Below are 16,059 nucleotides of genomic sequence, written 5' to 3' on the forward strand. Positions count from 1 at the left end.
CATTTGTCTAATAAATAGGCGTATTTAATAGTCTGTTTTAAGTCTGTTTTCCACCCTCATTTGAGCAAAGATTCAACCTCCACTATTTTCAGAAAATGTAGGTGCTGTTCATTATTTCAACAGCAGATGGTGATAAGTACCAGCAAATTACCAGTTAAGACTAACTGGAATTCAATCAAGTGTGTTTCTATTGTCTATCCCACCTTCACTGATATGAATGGAGTGGACAAAATAATAGAAACACCCGTCAGTGTAATGCAATGCAGTTCAGCAGCACCACAAACTGGCCTAAATCCTCCAAAAATTACCATTAAGTTGAATCAAAACCTCTCTAAAAGCTTCTCCAAAAAATAAACGTTACAATACTGTTATATTTGACTGTATTAGTTGTACCAGTTGTACATAAACTGTCCATGGAGTGTATTTGTGCCTAACTTAGGCAATTTTGCAATGTAATACCTCCCTTTCAACAGGGGGCGCTACTCTATTCCGTTTTGCCTTTTAACACAAGCCGATGTCTCCTTTCCTCTGTGAGGTGAAAGGACACACAGCAGAAAGCCGAGATGACAACACTAAGACCGTTCACCTGCGATGATTTATTTAAATTCAACAATATGTGAGTGAAGTCTTGCCGGTTTTAGTGTATGGATTTTATTAATTGACAGGCTGTCTTGCGTTTATGTGACAGAGTCATCTGCGCACCTTGTTCAGGTGTGCAGCAGCGTTAGCAGGCTAACCAATGTGGATGGACTGCTGGCTGGGAGGAATGCAGCCAAACTCCATTCAAAAATGGAGAATTTTGAAGTTTAATCGCCACGAGCAATATGTCAATGCCTGACTAAACACCTTGTTAATCGTTAGAGCCCTCTGGGAAAATCGGCGCACATTTAATCAGTTAACTTACTGTCCTTTCAGTAAAAAAAATGTAATTATTCTCCTACTCACAGTGGCTAGCTAGCTAACCTAGCTAGCATGTTAGCGAAAGATGACAAATGAAATTGACAATGTTTTGTCAGGCAGTGGTGTTTCATGTTTACCGAAAAACCCTAATGAAATGAGTATAACTTTTAGTGATTTTTTTAAAATGCTAATATTCACAAATAATGTTAAGTTAAGAAACGTCGACTGAGTGTGGTTCGTGTCACCGGTAAAGACTATTGACTCCAGGCATGAATGATAACGCAAAATATGAAATTAATGATAATAATAACTGATGTTTGTCTGTGTTTTGTCCCACAGCAACTTGGATCCATTGACAGAAACGGTATCCTTCATTTTAAGATAACCCTATCAGCTAGCCAAGCGTATTTTAATTTCTTACATTAACACATTACAAACTGTTTACGTGTAACAGAAGTCTGTGGTTTCTTTAACCTTTGACCTCCAGTATGGGATCCCGTTTTACCTCCAGTATCTTGCTCACTGGCCGGAGTACTTCATCGTTGCTGAGGCTCCTGGCGGTGAACTGATGGGCTACAGTAAGTTTATTGTTGTTGTTTTCAATATATATCATTGTTGTTTAGGATGGTTGAATGCTCAGAAAGATTGTCCTTAACAAGAGAATTTCACTGTTCAGCCCACGAATTAAACACTTTGTTTACAATACAAAAATCTACTCAAACTCCACTTGTGCTCCAGATGGGGTTACATCACAGTGAAGCTGCTGCTTCAATAGATTTTCCTCTTTTAAATTTTTACTTTAGTGCATATTATGGTGCATATGCAACAGTGAGGTTAGTGACCAGTGTACTGTATGCAAACTGTCTACAAACGCTTAAAAAACAGTCTTACAGGGAAACTATGTGACACAGTCTAATATGGCAACAACAATCAATGCTACAATGGTAATAACACTGTGACATTTGAAATTTAGCTCAGGTGTTCCCATGTCTCTTCTCATCTTCTACACCTTATGGTCTCACAGCTGACAGTGCGTATCAGAGCAAAAACCAACTGCCTGCAAAGGAAATATTTTACTTTTCAGTACCATTTTGGTGTCAGTTGATACAATGACATCTTAAAAGTAAAGAGTCTCAATGAAATCATCAGTAACAAAGTTAAACATTTCATTTGTGTAGCCCTTTTTCATGGAAGACATTAAACATGTCAATAGAGAGAGCCCAGGTGTGAAAAATACATCTAACGGCTGCTGATTTCAATTTATTTTCTATTTATTAGAGTCCAGGTATTATGCATGCTCACTCAAACTGTCAGGGCTTACTGGACACTTGAATAAACTGTAGCCATGGGTTCTGTTACATGTAACACCTGTGGCTCTCCTACATCTACTGACTGAAAATTCTGTTGTGAGAAGGAGCTATTGTTAATTACATTCAATAATTATATAAATATATGGTTCTGTTCTTATCAAATTGCTCATTTAAAACTGTGTCATTGTTGCATATGAAAAAGTCCATGATACTCTGGAAATATTAGTTTATCAGTCTTACACAACAGCAACATATTTCACTTTATTACCACACTTTGATATGCTTTGCTTTGGTAAAATAAACTCAGTAATGCTTATTTGTATGTGACTCGTGTCTTGTTTCAGTCATGGGGAAGGCGGAGGGATCTGTGGCCCGGGAGGAGTGGCACGGTCACGTCACCGCTCTGTCTGTCGCCCCCGAGTTCAGAAGACTCGGCCTTGCAGCCAAACTTATGGAGATGCTGGAGGAGATCTCAGAGAGGTTGGGACCCTCATGGCTTTAAGCATACAACACATATTGGATAGTGAAGTCTTTATCTATTGCACTGGCCTGTTAATAATGTTAAAATAATAATAATGATAATCATGGAATTGCTGTGAGTTTGTTTTGAGAATCTCTTTGGATCCTTTTTCTAAATTTCAATTTTCTTTCTACATGTGTGTATCAGGCTAAAGATATCAGACTTATATTGACTCTGCTGTGAATGTTTCACAGTTGTTGCCCAGGAAACACATTCATGTCACACAATTTTTTTTATAAGGCTTAAGATTGACTCAGCATATGAGCACCCTTCGTTTTAATATTTTAATTCTGAAAGTCATCTTGTCTGATGAAGTAAAAGATGCTGTCTTGCTCTGTGAACAGCAGTTTTCTCCTCATCATGGAGGTGTTACTGTGACCTTTAACGTTGTCTTGCAGGAAGGGCGGATTCTTTGTGGATCTCTTCGTGCGAGTCTCCAACCAGGTGGCAGTGAACATGTACAAACGTCTGGGCTACAGTGTCTACAGGACGGTGATAGAGTATTACTCAGCCAGCAACGGAGAACCTGACGAAGACGCTTACGGTGAGATGAGTTATCGAAACTGAAACCAGATATTAAGAGAAAACAAGTACAAATTTTGCTTCAAATTTCAAGGTGTTCTGTCAAGCAAATCAAATCTTTCCCTCTAAAAACCCCCTGAAGGAGCAATACATGTTTTTGTGTTGTAGACATTGGATGCTGGTTATTTTCAAAGCTGCAGTTTTTAGTTTATTGCTTCCTGTCAGCTGTTGGTTCAAGTTTTATTTTGGTTTAATGACCTTTGAGAGGTAATGTAGTTTAAAGTACAGATAGCTTTGCAAAAAAGCCTGCCTCTGTGGTGCATTCAGGTGCTGGTGTGAAGCTTCAGCTCTTGAGTCATCTGATAACAAAACACCCAAAAGCTGTGTTGCATCCAAGAATTGAGCTGTTGAAACCAAACCCAAAAGACCAAAACTATTAAAAAATAGTTGTAATGACTGGCAACTTTTCACATTAAAAACAGCTGCTGTAGGTCTGCAAATTCTCAGATCATGGCCACACTAAAGCACGAGGCTGGCATTTTGGGGGGGGGGGGGCTTATTATAGGCTTCAGATTGTTCTAAAATATTTGAAACATTTTTTCTTCTACTTTGGAGGCAAGCTGATGTCAGATCATGGAGGATTTCTTTATCTGCTATCTAGGCAGGCTACTACAAATGTGAACATTATGTAGCCTACACTGCTACGTGTAGCTATATGCTATGTCATTTTGGTTGCTAATTTCTTTCCAATTTGCGGACCACATTGCTACAGGAACATGTCCGGTTGTAAAAAATTTGGTCTAGAAACTTTAATTGGTGATTTTTTTTTATGGTGGAAAGTGCTGCTCTACTCCATCACAGTCATTCTCTAGCTGCAATGATGGTGCAGAGACATGCTGAGAGGGCAGATACCAAAGACCTAGAAACGTTGACCAATCAGAGCAGACTGGGCTTTTTATAAAGGGGGGCTTAAAAACAAAGGTGCTAAACTGAGCATTTCAGACAGGGTGACTAAATACAGGTGTTCCAGCACAGCCAGTATGAGGAAGCTTTCTGACCATTAAAGCATGTAGACATGTCTGGTAGAAACCCGTGATGCACGTAAAAACCTAAAAATTAGCACAATACGTCCTCTTTTAAAGCCAAATGTTCAGTATGTAGAGCCCACTCAAATTACGAAATAATTTCTCACCTCCCTTTAGTGGCATCAATGCTTGCAGATAGTTTGGTTTTATTTGAAGATGTCTGACATGTTTGCTTACCTAATACAATAGAAGTGAATTAAATTTAGTTTTTGCTGCTCAGAGCATTAATATTTAAACACACGCATGGCTTTCCAGAAAGAAATGTCCATGTTAACTATGGATAATCAACAACAGTTTTCATTGGAACTTCTAAAGAAATTGTCTCTATGAAAACTTTTGACAGCCTTCTGTGGATTGTAACAAGTTTTCTGCAAAGATGAGGTTTTTTTTAATTTTCAAAGCTTTGAGGACAGTCGAAATTTTGTCCACTAAATAACTATTTAGGGTGCTGTTTCTCCAGAACACACAGAGCTGTACAAGTGGAGACTTTGCTTGAAAAAAACTGACCATTTAAATTTCTTTTTTTCCTTGTTGCAGACATGAGGAAGGCTCTGTCCAGAGACACAGAGAAGAAGTCCATCATCCCGCTGCCACATCCTGTCAGACCAGAGGACATCGAATAACAGTAGACTGTGGCTCTCTGACACCCTGCTCTTTATCCTGATAATCAGATGTGAATTATATGTAATTTAAGGCCCTGCTCAGCTCCATTGTACATAGTTCAACTGTCACAGATTCACAGTCAGAGAGCCACACTGTACAAATTTTAATTTCTAAAACAATAAAATATTCAATTTCAAATCCTGTAAATTCCAAATGAACATTTTCGTAAGAAACAACACAACAAATGAGTTTGAATTGATGTATGTATAATGCAAAGAAACCGTGATCATACAATAAAGACTGCTCATGAGCTGGTTTTGTTGTTTTTGTAAAAAAGAAAGAAACAGATCAGTAGAAAAATTATTCCAGGATAAACGGCACCCTGAAAATCTGAGGGGAAACCTTCCTCCAAAACATCAATCTAATCTTTATCCTCATCTGCGCTCTTGCTCTCTTTCTTTCCACCTTCATCCTCATCATTACTGTCACTCTCACTACTGCTGCTGCTGTTGCTGCTGCTATCATCATCATCTCGATCATCGTATGTCTGTTCTGTCTCCTGTTGTGTTTCAGTCACAGTGTTTCTGTCCAAGTCATTTTCCGGCAGGTTCTCAGTAGGAGCCGCGGGTTCGTCAGAGGACGGTGATGTCGTCTCTTTAGCTGCTTCGGGGGATTTTTCTGGACTTTTCTCAGGCTCGACCTCTACCTGCTGCCTCTTCCACATCTTTGCCATGGCCAGCAGTTTGAGGTTGGGCTGGTTGGCGGCGTCCTCTGGGAAGATGTAGTCGTAGTACTCCTCCCAACCTGCATCCGACTGAAAGAATCAGGACAAAAGATGGAGATTAATGTCATGTGACTGGACTGGCTGCAACTAATTATTTTGAGCAGCGGGTCATCAACATTTGAATTTGGCTACAGAGTTACACTGCTCTGTAACAAACCAGTAAGCCGGTCTAGTTCTTACCCCGTCCTCTGCCGTCAGCTTCCTCCTCTTCTTCACCTTCTCTGGCAGCAGCTTCCTGACTCTCTCCATGGTGCTGTCAGAGCCAAACTCCTTCTCAAAGTCTCTCCAGGACTCGAGCAGCATCAGCCGCTCCTCCTTCTCCTCACAGCTCCTCATGCTCTTGTTGGCCTCCTCGTAGATCTGCCGGCACTTCTGCAGCCTGTCGGGGCTGTCGATGGACAGCTCGAACTTGGCGTAGCTGATCCAAACCTGCATGAGAGTAGGGCAGAGGAGGGCGATGATAAAAAGTCAGAGCAGTAAATGTTTGGTTGATTGGTTAAAAAAAAATAGGACCAGTGTGAATTCAGATCTTTCTCAGTTGGGAAAGCTTTTCTTTTAAAAGCCATGATGCAGTTCTCACCTTGACATGTTGGGTGCGCTGCAGCAACCTTTTGTAAAGGTTTCTGGTGTTTCCAAACTCTTCCTGCTCGATCTCAAAGTCAATGTAGGACTTCCACAGCACCTGAAAACATTACAGACACAGATGATTTTTATGTGCAGACCAACCTGAGCCCTTTTAGCCTAATCTTATCAGTCTGAAACAAAGTTACAGACCCTCACCAAGAAAATGCTTTTCAGTCATGGAAGAAAGATGAGATTGACAGAAAAAAGAATGAATGGATGACACTGAAACTGCAAACGATACCTCTGGCATGTCCAGTCGTGGCTGTCCGATGGCGAGTTCGAAGATGGCACGCGCTCTGTCGATGTCTCCCAGGATCGTCTCCAGCTCTGAGAACTTTATCCAGGTGGTGCAGTTCTCCGGACTGAACTCAAGATATTTCTCGTACAGCTTCCTGCAGCGGTCGAACTCGCGCAGTTGCAGCTCCAGCTCGATGTAGCCCTTCAGCAGCTTGTTCTTTGGGCATTTACCGATCGCTGTGCCCTGAAGAAGAGAAACAACGATGGGTGGAAATAACAGATGCAGTCAGACTGAGTTCACCTGCAGGAAGTGTTTGTAAAGTTTCCTGATTGTGCCTTTTAGTATTTTGAGAATTTGCTTCTAAATGTAGTATTTTGCCTTATTTTAAACATTTTGGAAACTCATACCTGTTAAACTATAAACTATTTTTTTTAACTCTTTTGTGCCATTTCATAGCATGTGACAATTTTTCTCAAAATTAAAAACTAGGGAAGCCTGTCTACGTTGGCTGTTTGGTATTTATTGTAGCATCTCTTAAAAAATAGATTTAAACCTCAATGAAATGTAAACCTGGTTAAATAAAGGAAAATGTAGATGAAACAGCTAATACGTGTTAGCCACTTATAAACCTTTAAATTAACTAAATAACACTGTTCTGCACTGTGTTGATCTACATGACAGGAGTACATTTTAAAAGCTCATCAGTTGTGATGACTCTTACCATGATCTTTCTGGCTCCCTGCAGGTTCTTCTGTCGGATCTCAAACTGAGCGCAGAGCAGCCAAATCTTAGCAAACGTAAACTGAAACAAAAACATGATGTAACATGATCACAATCTGGAAACAACAGTACCAAGACTTGTAGTGTTATATCAGCTATATCTGCATTGGGTTTTCAGTACAGTGACTGAATTACCTTTTTATGTGGGATGAGGTCCAGACAGGCCTGGTACACCTGCCTCGTTCTCTCAGGATCCTGACAAGAAAAGAACAAAAATGTTTCCAACGCCATAAGCACAGCTTTTTGTTAATTTGTTATTCTTTGAGATGGCATCTTAATTAATTATAAATTAAGCTACTGAGACACACTGAGTCAGCAGATCAGTCATCGGGCATCGGTCTCTTGAAGTGATCATGATGATGACTGTGAAATGTAGATAACCTCACCTTGACCTCCAGCTCTTCGTACAGTGCGTAGTTGATCCACAGGTAGATATATCGTTTCCAGTGTCTCTTCTCCTGGATGGGGGGGATGTTGGCGATGGCTCTCTCGTAAACCTCTCTCACTGTGTCGGGGTCAGCGTCGTTCTCCACCAGGCGGAGGTAATCGAACCATGCGTCATAGTTGTGTGGGTTCGCCTAACACAAACAGAATAACGTCAATGATGAGAACAGGAAGTAACTTTTTCCATCCGCTAATCACATAGACTGAACAGAGAAGCTTCGGGCTGCTGTGGGCATGCTGCAGCAGACATGTCGCACCATGACCAGGTCCCATGTAATGTGGCCATAAGGCTCAAGGACTAAAGCAGTGCCCTTACAAGAAAGAGAATATACCAGGGACCTTCTCAGAATAATCTGACGTAGCCTACTTTTTTAACACTTCAATAGTCTTAGTGATTTCATTCATTTAAAAATGAAAATATTATTTGTTGAACTATGAAGCCCTCTGTAAAACAAATAAATACTTTTTTTATATCATGATAATTTGATGATTCTGAAAACATGTTCAAAGACCACCTGGCTTAGTACTGTGAATCACTGATCTAAATGTTAAACTGCATAAAAAGTAAATATTCGTGTGAATCAAAGACAAAGAGCAAGATTTTTTGTTAAAACCTGAATGTTGCCATATTGATTTTCCATGATAAATACCTTGACTTCCTCTTCATATTGGAATCTTCGTTTACTGACAATGACGTCCTCGATTCCCCTCCGGTCTCCAAACTTCTTCTCAAACATTGTGTAGAACTTGAAGAGCTCCTGTGCCTGGTGTTTAGGGATTCTGTCCAAAGCATACTTATAGATCACCCGCACACGTTCAAACTGTAAAAGAAGGGGCACAAAACACAATGTCAAGCTAGCACCACAATCTAAGGACAAGGATACAAACATTTTTATTAACTCTCTGGTAGTACTGTCAAGATATAGGAATTTATAACTCCAATACAATACCTTGAAATATACCGATGTTCAATGCCATTTTTGATAACCCCGAGAATATTGGCATATCAAAATATAAATGTAACAAGGCTATATTTTGACAATGAAAACTCTTTTCTTGGTTACTGTCAAGAACAGCAAAATGACCATAGTAAACATTAACAATAAGAGAGCGCGAGAAAGTGAAGCTGGTACCTGTGTACTGATACTGCTGACAATTAGTATTAAAAGGGTTTTAAATATTCTGAATACTCTTAACAAGAAACCAAATGACTGAGGCTCTAATTTGAAATGATTTAATCTGTTACAGGTTGGTTTTGTACTGTCCTTGGCTGCACAAACCTCTTTCTGTGTCTCCTCAAACTTGGCAAAGGCCACAAAGAGGTTTTCGTCCACATGTTCCTCTCCAAAGAACTCCACCGCCCTCTCGTACACCTTCCTGCTGTGAGCGATGTAGCCGTGCTTCTCCTCAAAGCGAGCATACTTGATCCAGTTCTTCACTTCAGGGTGAACGATGACGAGTGCAGTGGAGTTAAGGAGGTTTCACACAAATAACATGACAAAACACAAGAACTGTCACATAAACCATTGTGCACTGGCTTATCGCCACAGCCTCCTCTCGGTGGATTAATCCTCAGAACACAAAACATAAAAATACCAACAAAAGGATATATCGCTCATAAATGGTGCGGGCTTTGTCCACTTCCTTGTAGCGCAGCTCAAAGTTGATGTAGGAGTGCCAGGCCTGCTCATCAGGCTCCCACTCCATCCAACGCTCAAACGCCTGCCTGCAGCCGGCAACGTTCCCCAGCATCTCCTCCATGTAGGTGTACTTGTACCTTTTATAAGAAAAGAAAAAAAAAAAAAATTTAACACAAGGTACATATTTGGATAGCCATGTAAAAACAATGGAACACACACCAGAGATTTACCATCGTAACTACACAAATCAGACTGATTCTAGCCCGACGCAGCGACATAGTGTCGGCTCGGATCTTGAACGACAATGTAGTGTGTCATACTAGAGGACGTTCCAACAGAAAGTCTAGCATGTTTCATTTTCTTTTTTGTTGTTCACGACTGTTCTCATCACAGCCGTCACTTTGACCAGTAGGAACAACTGTACTTCAACACCCTAGCCTTTTTGATATTTTCTCTAGGGATGTTACCACACAGAGTAAAAAGGGAAAAAATTATGGTGTGAAACAGCAGAGGCACTTTATCAACCCGGAGAGTACTGCCATTAGCATCAAGCTAGCAAACAATGTTACCTCATCATAATGGGGACGGACATAAAGTAAATAAATTAAAAAATAGTGGCTTTTATGTTCAACTGCAGAGGCTACCAGCTTCATTTGAAACAGACTACTTTCTCAATGGGCAGCTATTTATTATTTCCTCGATATTTTATATTTTTACTTTTTATCCGCTCCAGTTGGCCTTGATAAAGTTAATGCATTGCGCCGTCATTTTAAACGCAACACTTCCTGTATCTGTTTCAAATTAAAAGTCCATTATAATTTTGGTTGAGAGAATCCCTTCATTTTCTAAATAGGCTTTAATTGTGAAACATTTGCAGGAACTTGTGGAGGATTCAGTGACTTGTATGTTTGTGTACGGTACTTCAAATGTAGCTCCTGACATCTGGTGGCACTTTTTACAACAGTAACATTTCTGCTGGCACATGAACAGACACAGTGACTGAAATAATAGTAATAATAATAAAAATAGGACAAGAATAACCTGATGACATCACCCACGTTGTGAAAGACAGTGATGATTTGTGTGGACCATCGTGTAGTGTGTCATGTCTGTCGGCCAAGTCACAGCACGATTTTATGACGCCTAATGTGACATAGTTACTGTCAGAACTGACAGAAATGTTGTGTAGTGTGAACCAGGCATTACAGTCACATCAGGTATGAAGCTTTTCCAAGTTTTCCAGTGTTTTTTTCCTGTAATGTTAGCAGCTAATCACTGGTTTCCTAGCAACGCATACCAATTAAAGAATGAGAGGATACCTGGCTTTACACAGTGGCTCACCAAAATTCTACCTACAAATATTATTAGTTTTGTTTGCTCCTTCATGAAGTACATTCCACACCCGAATGCCATTCTTACCAGAACTGGTTGACTCGTGGGAGGATTGTGATGGCTCTGTCCCAGATGTTTCTGGCGTGGTTCACCTGCCGGCTCTTCATCTCCATCTCGGCATACTTCAGCCACAGAGTGATGTTGCGGTGATCGACGTCCAGCGCTCGCTCGTAAATGGAACGAGCCCTGAAACCAGAGGAAGCAGCGATAAGAGCAAACTAAATGGCAGAGACATCTGGGATTGTTGAAGGAAAATTAGGTTCACAGCTACAGGGCACAATACCTCTGGATCTCCTTCAGGCTTTCCTCCCATTGTGCGTATTTGATCCAGTTACTGATGACAGTGCGATTCTTTCTGATGTTGTCCTCAAACCCCTGAATGAAAAGCAGGCAATGGTTTGACAAGAAGTCAAAAAACTATTAAGTTGTCGGATAATCTTTTTCAGGGTGGTGCTTTTGTTCCTGTTACATTATAGTTTACTCATGTTTCATTAAAGCCATAACATGTGTGTTTGAGCAAAAACAGGTCCTCAAATGAAAATATAATCACATGATCTTGTACCTCAAACTTTTAAATAAATTGTATGTTGCATTGGACGAGTACCGATGTTAAAATGTGAGTAGAAAACACTTTCTTCAAAGTCAAGGGTCAGATTTCACATTTCTGCTAACTGAAATTCGCCACATTGAAATCAGAACATGCCGTAGGGGGAGAAGATGAGATGTGAGCACTTACCTTCCTCTTCCTGAGCTTATAATCATTCAGCTCTTCCTCATCAGTGATTTTCTGTTTTGGTGGTGGTGGCAGAAGTTCGAGCTCCCTCTCTTTGGCTTCCCTCAGCAGCTGCTCAGCAGTTATCTGAACCTCTGCAGGAGCTTTATTCTTCACCTGAAATACAAAAAGAACTTGTTTAACATGATGTTGCTTCTGGGGCGTCGGTGGCTTAGTGGCAGAGCAAATTTGAGTCAACACAAAACAGGAATTTAACAGAAAATGTTTGGTCAAGTCAACTGGGATCATTTTAGAGGTAACTGGGAGCAAATTATGACTATGTGTAGTACTATACAAATATGGAAAGAAGAAAGGTGTACCTAATGTGATGCATATATGAGTGTTTATGCAGTAGGAGTAGATAATATTAAGCCGACAGAAATATCTAAATGCAGCTATAATGTAGGAACATATGCCACACAGAATTTAGACTAATTCTAATATTTCTATGCACTATATTCAGGTACGACACCATCACCAATGGATGCAAGGAGGTTAATTGTTTCCCTAGAGAGGGATAACTATCTGTCCTGAGCTGTGTGGAGCTCAACTCTTCATTCGAGACATAACTATAGAACTTTAATGGGAGACAATGCACTTTGTTTGCAATGTTATGTTTATTTCAAGATGATATCTTCGTTTAAACATATTGTTTTTCCACTGCCATGGCATTTAAGGTGCATTATAATAGATGTGAGCATGGCTCCCTATGTATAAACAATTACTCATCCTCTTACTACTAGTACAACATGTACCATGCAGCCAACTTAGTTTTTTGTTTTCGTGTTAAATATATTTGTGTAAGACCATGTCTCAATAATGAGTGCAAAACATTTTCAAACGTGTCAAATGAGTTTCCAGAGAGGGGACACGCCAGTGTGTCACTCACAGACAAAAATCCAAACAACGCGCAGCATGGTTGAGGAACACAACAGCTAGTACAACCCTCTGTTAGCTTAGATATGAAAGTCAATTTAGCATTAGCTGTTGTCGAGCTTATCTGGTTCCGGTCAGTCTGCCACCAATACTCTAGAATAGTTATTTAATGAATGCTGTATGTATTTATTAGGTAGTTTAAAGCAAAGATGAACGCTATCTGACGCGATGTTCTATTGAACCTTAGCGCTAACTATCTGTTAGCATTAGCTTAGCCGACATCAGGAGCTCATGGCTGTTATAGTAAGTTTTGTTTTCTCACCTTCGCCACCTTCGGTATCCGCTGTTTGCCTGCCGCGGTGGACGCCATTTTTGCGGGCAGGTTTTAAACAAATAACTACGCTACCAAAATTACTTTAAACGTTTCACGACAACTACAAAACTATACACAGGCAACGAAACGTTATGGCCACATCAAGCGCGAGCCGCCATGACAGTACCCACAATGCCTTGCGAGTTGTCGCCCTAGCCACGGCGTTCTGTTACTATGGTTACAGAATTTGTGCTCGCTAACTGCAGAGACCCATGGTAAAAATTTTATGTACTTTATGAACTTATAAAGTGTCTTTGCTAACAGTTCTTATAGACCTACAGATTTACTGTTTCTAATTTGACCCACAAGCTATAGAAAGGTAAATAAGAATAAAGAAATCCGCTAACATTGACGCTTTAACTAGCTAATGTTGAGATGTTGTTACTGCTGTTGCTGTTGTTTGGTTGTGGCTGAAATGATTCTGTCTTTCACCAGTCCAAGTGAAAATGAGGACTGTAACTTCAGCCAGTGGCCAAGAGGAAACTGTGACCGTCAGAAGGAGCGAATCGGCGGATGCTGAGGGGATTGACAGCCTCATTGGCCCCTCAGCTCTGGCGGTTTTTGGAAGGGTCAATGTAATTCATCTTCTGTAAGACAAAGCTTTTGTTTATTCATTTCTTTTAAACGTTTTATTTATAGAGATTTACCATGCACTAGAAAAGCAGCTAGACAAGTAGCTAACACAAGCTGTCATCTCTAGGGTTCAAACATACCATGACAAAAGAACCAAAGACTCTTAATTTAGTTAAAGGTACAGTGTGCAGGATTTAGAGGCAATTATTGGCTGAAATGGTATGTAATACTCACAACAATGTATTCATTAGTTTATAGGCAACTGAAAATAAGAACTGCTGTGTTTTCATTACACTGAGCAGCTTCTCTTCCATGGATTCAGCCATGTTTGGTTTTTCGAATAGGTTTTTGGTTAGATGTCTGAAATAAGTTCTGTGGTTAACATAAGCTTAAGAGACTTCCACGTTTTGTTCTACAACATAAAATACATCAGTAAATACCCCACTCATGAAGTGTGAAGCTTCTATGTGTCTTTGAAAAGGTGGTTGCTAACAAGTGGCTAAATGACACTACAGAATGTCATCATGTGGAGTTGCACTGAACACGACTTTACAGGCTTGCTATGGTGGTGAAGGAAGGTCATGCAACCGTAGTGTAGTTTGTTTATAGCCTAACATTAGCTTTATACCAGTGGTGATTGCATTTAGGCTTCGGTAACCATTAAGTGGTATTTATTTGTAAAGATAATCTATCTGAGCAAAACGTGTAAATGTTTGTTTGCCACAGAGCTTATTTTTTTTGCAATAATCCAAAATACAATGGAAAAATCCCATAGGCTTTTTGACAAGGGAACCAGTGTGACGCTAACTTCGGCGTTGGCCTACAGAAAACCATCATCCCTGGGGCACTCATTCACGTTTTCATATCAGCTAGCATAGTTCAGCATAGTAATTGGCACACATAAGAAGTTTCAGCAAACCTCTACCAAACCACTAGATTCCACTAAATTCTACACACTGGAGTAGAAACCCCCCGTCACATACATAAAATCAAATGTGATCAAACGTGTGAGCAAATGCTGCCTCAGTTAGTTTGTTTTTAGGCGCCTAAGAAAATCAATATCAGCTATATTAAGAAATGTTTCGCTGCTTTACCATACCATCAGACAGCCTCCTCTGACAGGAGCCATCTCTGAAGCCATTATCTCAAAGCCACCACACACTTCACAGAACGATGAAGTTGCTGGTCTGCTGCTGCCTCAGTCAGCTCTTGTGTAAGGCAAAGCAGTGAAAATATTCCAAATACAGCATACACTAAAACTGATAATGATTTTTTTACATAGCTAAAATATGTTTTGCTGCAACCCCTGTCTACAGCAGTAACATTACATTGTTTAGTTTCTTTGCCAGTAGATTTTGTTTATTATAGACGCTAGCAAAGCAACACAGTACATAAACTAAGCACAACAGAAATGTCAGATTAGTTATGGCTAAACATGACAACAGAAAGCAACAAGTTCACATATGTCTAACAGCGTCCTGCTGCAGACCTCCATCCTCAGGCCCCACTTCCATCAGTACTATGCTAGCATACATGGAGTATTCTTTTCTCTTTTTGTAAACAGTCACTGAGTAAATGTTGTTATCTTAATATCATCCTCTGGTTCTTCTTTCGTCTCTGCTCTCATGTACCTTCCAGAGAGAAAGCCAATCTGGCTGTGACTCTGGCCAATGAAAAGGATGACGTTCTGGCCCACGCTTCCTTCTTCGATCACCCTGTTGGAGACTTGGTGGATCAGGCTCACTGGGAACCTTTCCTGCAGAAACACTTCAGTGTTGAAAAATGCACAGTGTGTATCACTCGTGAATTCAGATGATTCTGCAAAGAGCTGCTGATGTAGAGTTGTATATACTGTTTAAGTGTGCTACTACAGTAGTTTGTAATGGTATCCATAATCACATGAATCTGTAGCTCCAACAGAGCTAACCTGGTGTCATGCTCATACTTTGTCACTATTTGAAGTTTGAAGTAAGCGTATTTTTAGATCAGGTGAAAAAGAAAATGAACCGACACCTGGAGAAAACTGGCTAAATCTTCTTTCTTCTGCAGCCTTTGAACACACTCTTCCTCCACCTTTTTGTGGCACAGCGTGATTTCACCACAGCAAGTGTAAAGGAAATAATGAGGTATGAAAAATAAGGGTAGCCCGTATGCCCTTTTTAAAAGTGGAGTAAAACTGTCAGGGTTTGCAGTATTGTTATCTAGAATATTTTTTCCTGTAATTCCATAAGACATTGTAAAATCTAGCCTTATTTGCCTCATATTGTTATTGTTATTTTATCATTATGATTATTTATTATAGACAGCTGGGCTGTGTCGGGGTTCAATTCCCAAATGTCATGAATATTACAAACAGTAGTTTCTCTAAAGTGCTTTGGTTAGAAGCAACCACAGAGTAGATTTGCAAGGGTTAAAGAGATAGTTTGGATCTTTTGAAGTGGGCTTGTATGAGGTACTCATGTAAAGTTAGTGTATTACATACAGTAGATGTCAGTCAGCTGCCCCCAGTTTGGAGAAGCAGGCTGGATACAGACACAGAAGCTAAGCAATGTTCTGCCATGTATTTTAGCCACCCAAATCAATTTATGTGTACATTATATTTAGAATATTTTCACCTCTTTAC

At 40.1% G+C, this 16,059-nt stretch overlaps 3 protein-coding genes across 3 annotated transcripts in view; 2 read left to right on the top strand and 1 right to left on the bottom strand.

Annotated features, from left to right (window-relative positions):
• Positions 1 to 506: 506 nt before the first annotated feature.
• Positions 507 to 5,250, top strand: naa20 (N-alpha-acetyltransferase 20, NatB catalytic subunit). The gene is made up of 6 exons (XM_050058379.1): positions 507 to 616; positions 1,240 to 1,264; positions 1,388 to 1,478; positions 2,555 to 2,690; positions 3,129 to 3,274; positions 4,875 to 5,250. Exons 1-6 carry the CDS (start codon positions 564 to 566, stop codon positions 4,958 to 4,960), a joined length of 537 nt encoding a protein of 178 aa, XP_049914336.1. The 5' UTR covers positions 507 to 563; the 3' UTR covers positions 4,961 to 5,250.
• crnkl1 (crooked neck pre-mRNA splicing factor 1) lies at positions 5,190 to 13,002 on the bottom strand. Its single transcript, XM_050058378.1, has 14 exons — positions 12,813 to 13,002; positions 11,579 to 11,731; positions 11,126 to 11,217; positions 10,870 to 11,028; positions 9,421 to 9,587; positions 9,091 to 9,269; positions 8,461 to 8,631; positions 7,753 to 7,944; positions 7,502 to 7,561; positions 7,308 to 7,388; positions 6,590 to 6,829; positions 6,305 to 6,406; positions 5,905 to 6,153; positions 5,190 to 5,754 (listed from the first exon to the last, which is right to left on the bottom strand). Exons 1-14 carry the CDS (start codon positions 12,858 to 12,860, stop codon positions 5,362 to 5,364), a joined length of 2,286 nt encoding a protein of 761 aa, XP_049914335.1. The 5' UTR covers positions 12,861 to 13,002; the 3' UTR covers positions 5,190 to 5,361.
• A 61-nt stretch (positions 13,003 to 13,063) lies between these two features.
• cfap61 (cilia and flagella associated protein 61) overlaps positions 13,064 to 16,059 on the top strand; it is a 67,965-nt gene continuing 64,969 nt past the window's right edge. The window contains exons 1-4 of the mRNA XM_050058601.1: positions 13,064 to 13,078; positions 13,299 to 13,452; positions 15,075 to 15,225; positions 15,486 to 15,562. Coding sequence (XP_049914558.1) covers positions 13,310 to 13,452; positions 15,075 to 15,225; positions 15,486 to 15,562 — 371 coding nt within the window. The 5' untranslated portion in view covers positions 13,064 to 13,078; positions 13,299 to 13,309. The remainder of the gene's footprint in view (positions 13,079 to 13,298; positions 13,453 to 15,074; positions 15,226 to 15,485; positions 15,563 to 16,059) is intronic.

Source organism: Epinephelus moara, chromosome 12 (assembly GCF_006386435.1).
Source record: "Epinephelus moara isolate mb chromosome 12, YSFRI_EMoa_1.0, whole genome shotgun sequence".
In the NCBI taxonomy this organism is placed as follows: Eukaryota; Metazoa; Chordata; class Actinopteri; order Perciformes; family Serranidae; genus Epinephelus; species Epinephelus moara.

What these genes read in the sequence shown, in the direction of transcription:
- naa20 (XM_050058379.1), top strand. Translation starts at nt 564, where the DNA reads ATGACAACACTAAGACCGTTCACCTGCGATGATTTATTTAAATTCAAC. An exon ending in TGGATCCATTGACAGAAACG is followed by an intron (nt 1,265 to 1,387) that starts GTATCCTTCATT and finishes TTTGACCTCCAG; the next exon opens with TATGGGATCCCGTTTTACCT. An exon ending in CTGGAGGAGATCTCAGAGAG is followed by an intron (nt 2,691 to 3,128) that starts GTTGGGACCCTC and finishes GTTGTCTTGCAG; the next exon opens with GAAGGGCGGATTCTTTGTGG.
- crnkl1 (XM_050058378.1), bottom strand. Translation starts at nt 12,860, where the DNA reads ATGGCGTCCACCGCGGCAGGCAAACAGCGGATACCGAAGGTGGCGAAG. An exon ending in ACGAAGAGCTGGAGGTCAAG is followed by an intron (nt 7,562 to 7,752) that starts GTGAGGTTATCT and finishes TTTTCTTGTCAG; the next exon opens with GATCCTGAGAGAACGAGGCA. An exon ending in CACGACTGGACATGCCAGAG is followed by an intron (nt 6,407 to 6,589) that starts GTATCGTTTGCA and finishes TAATGTTTTCAG; the next exon opens with GTGCTGTGGAAGTCCTACAT.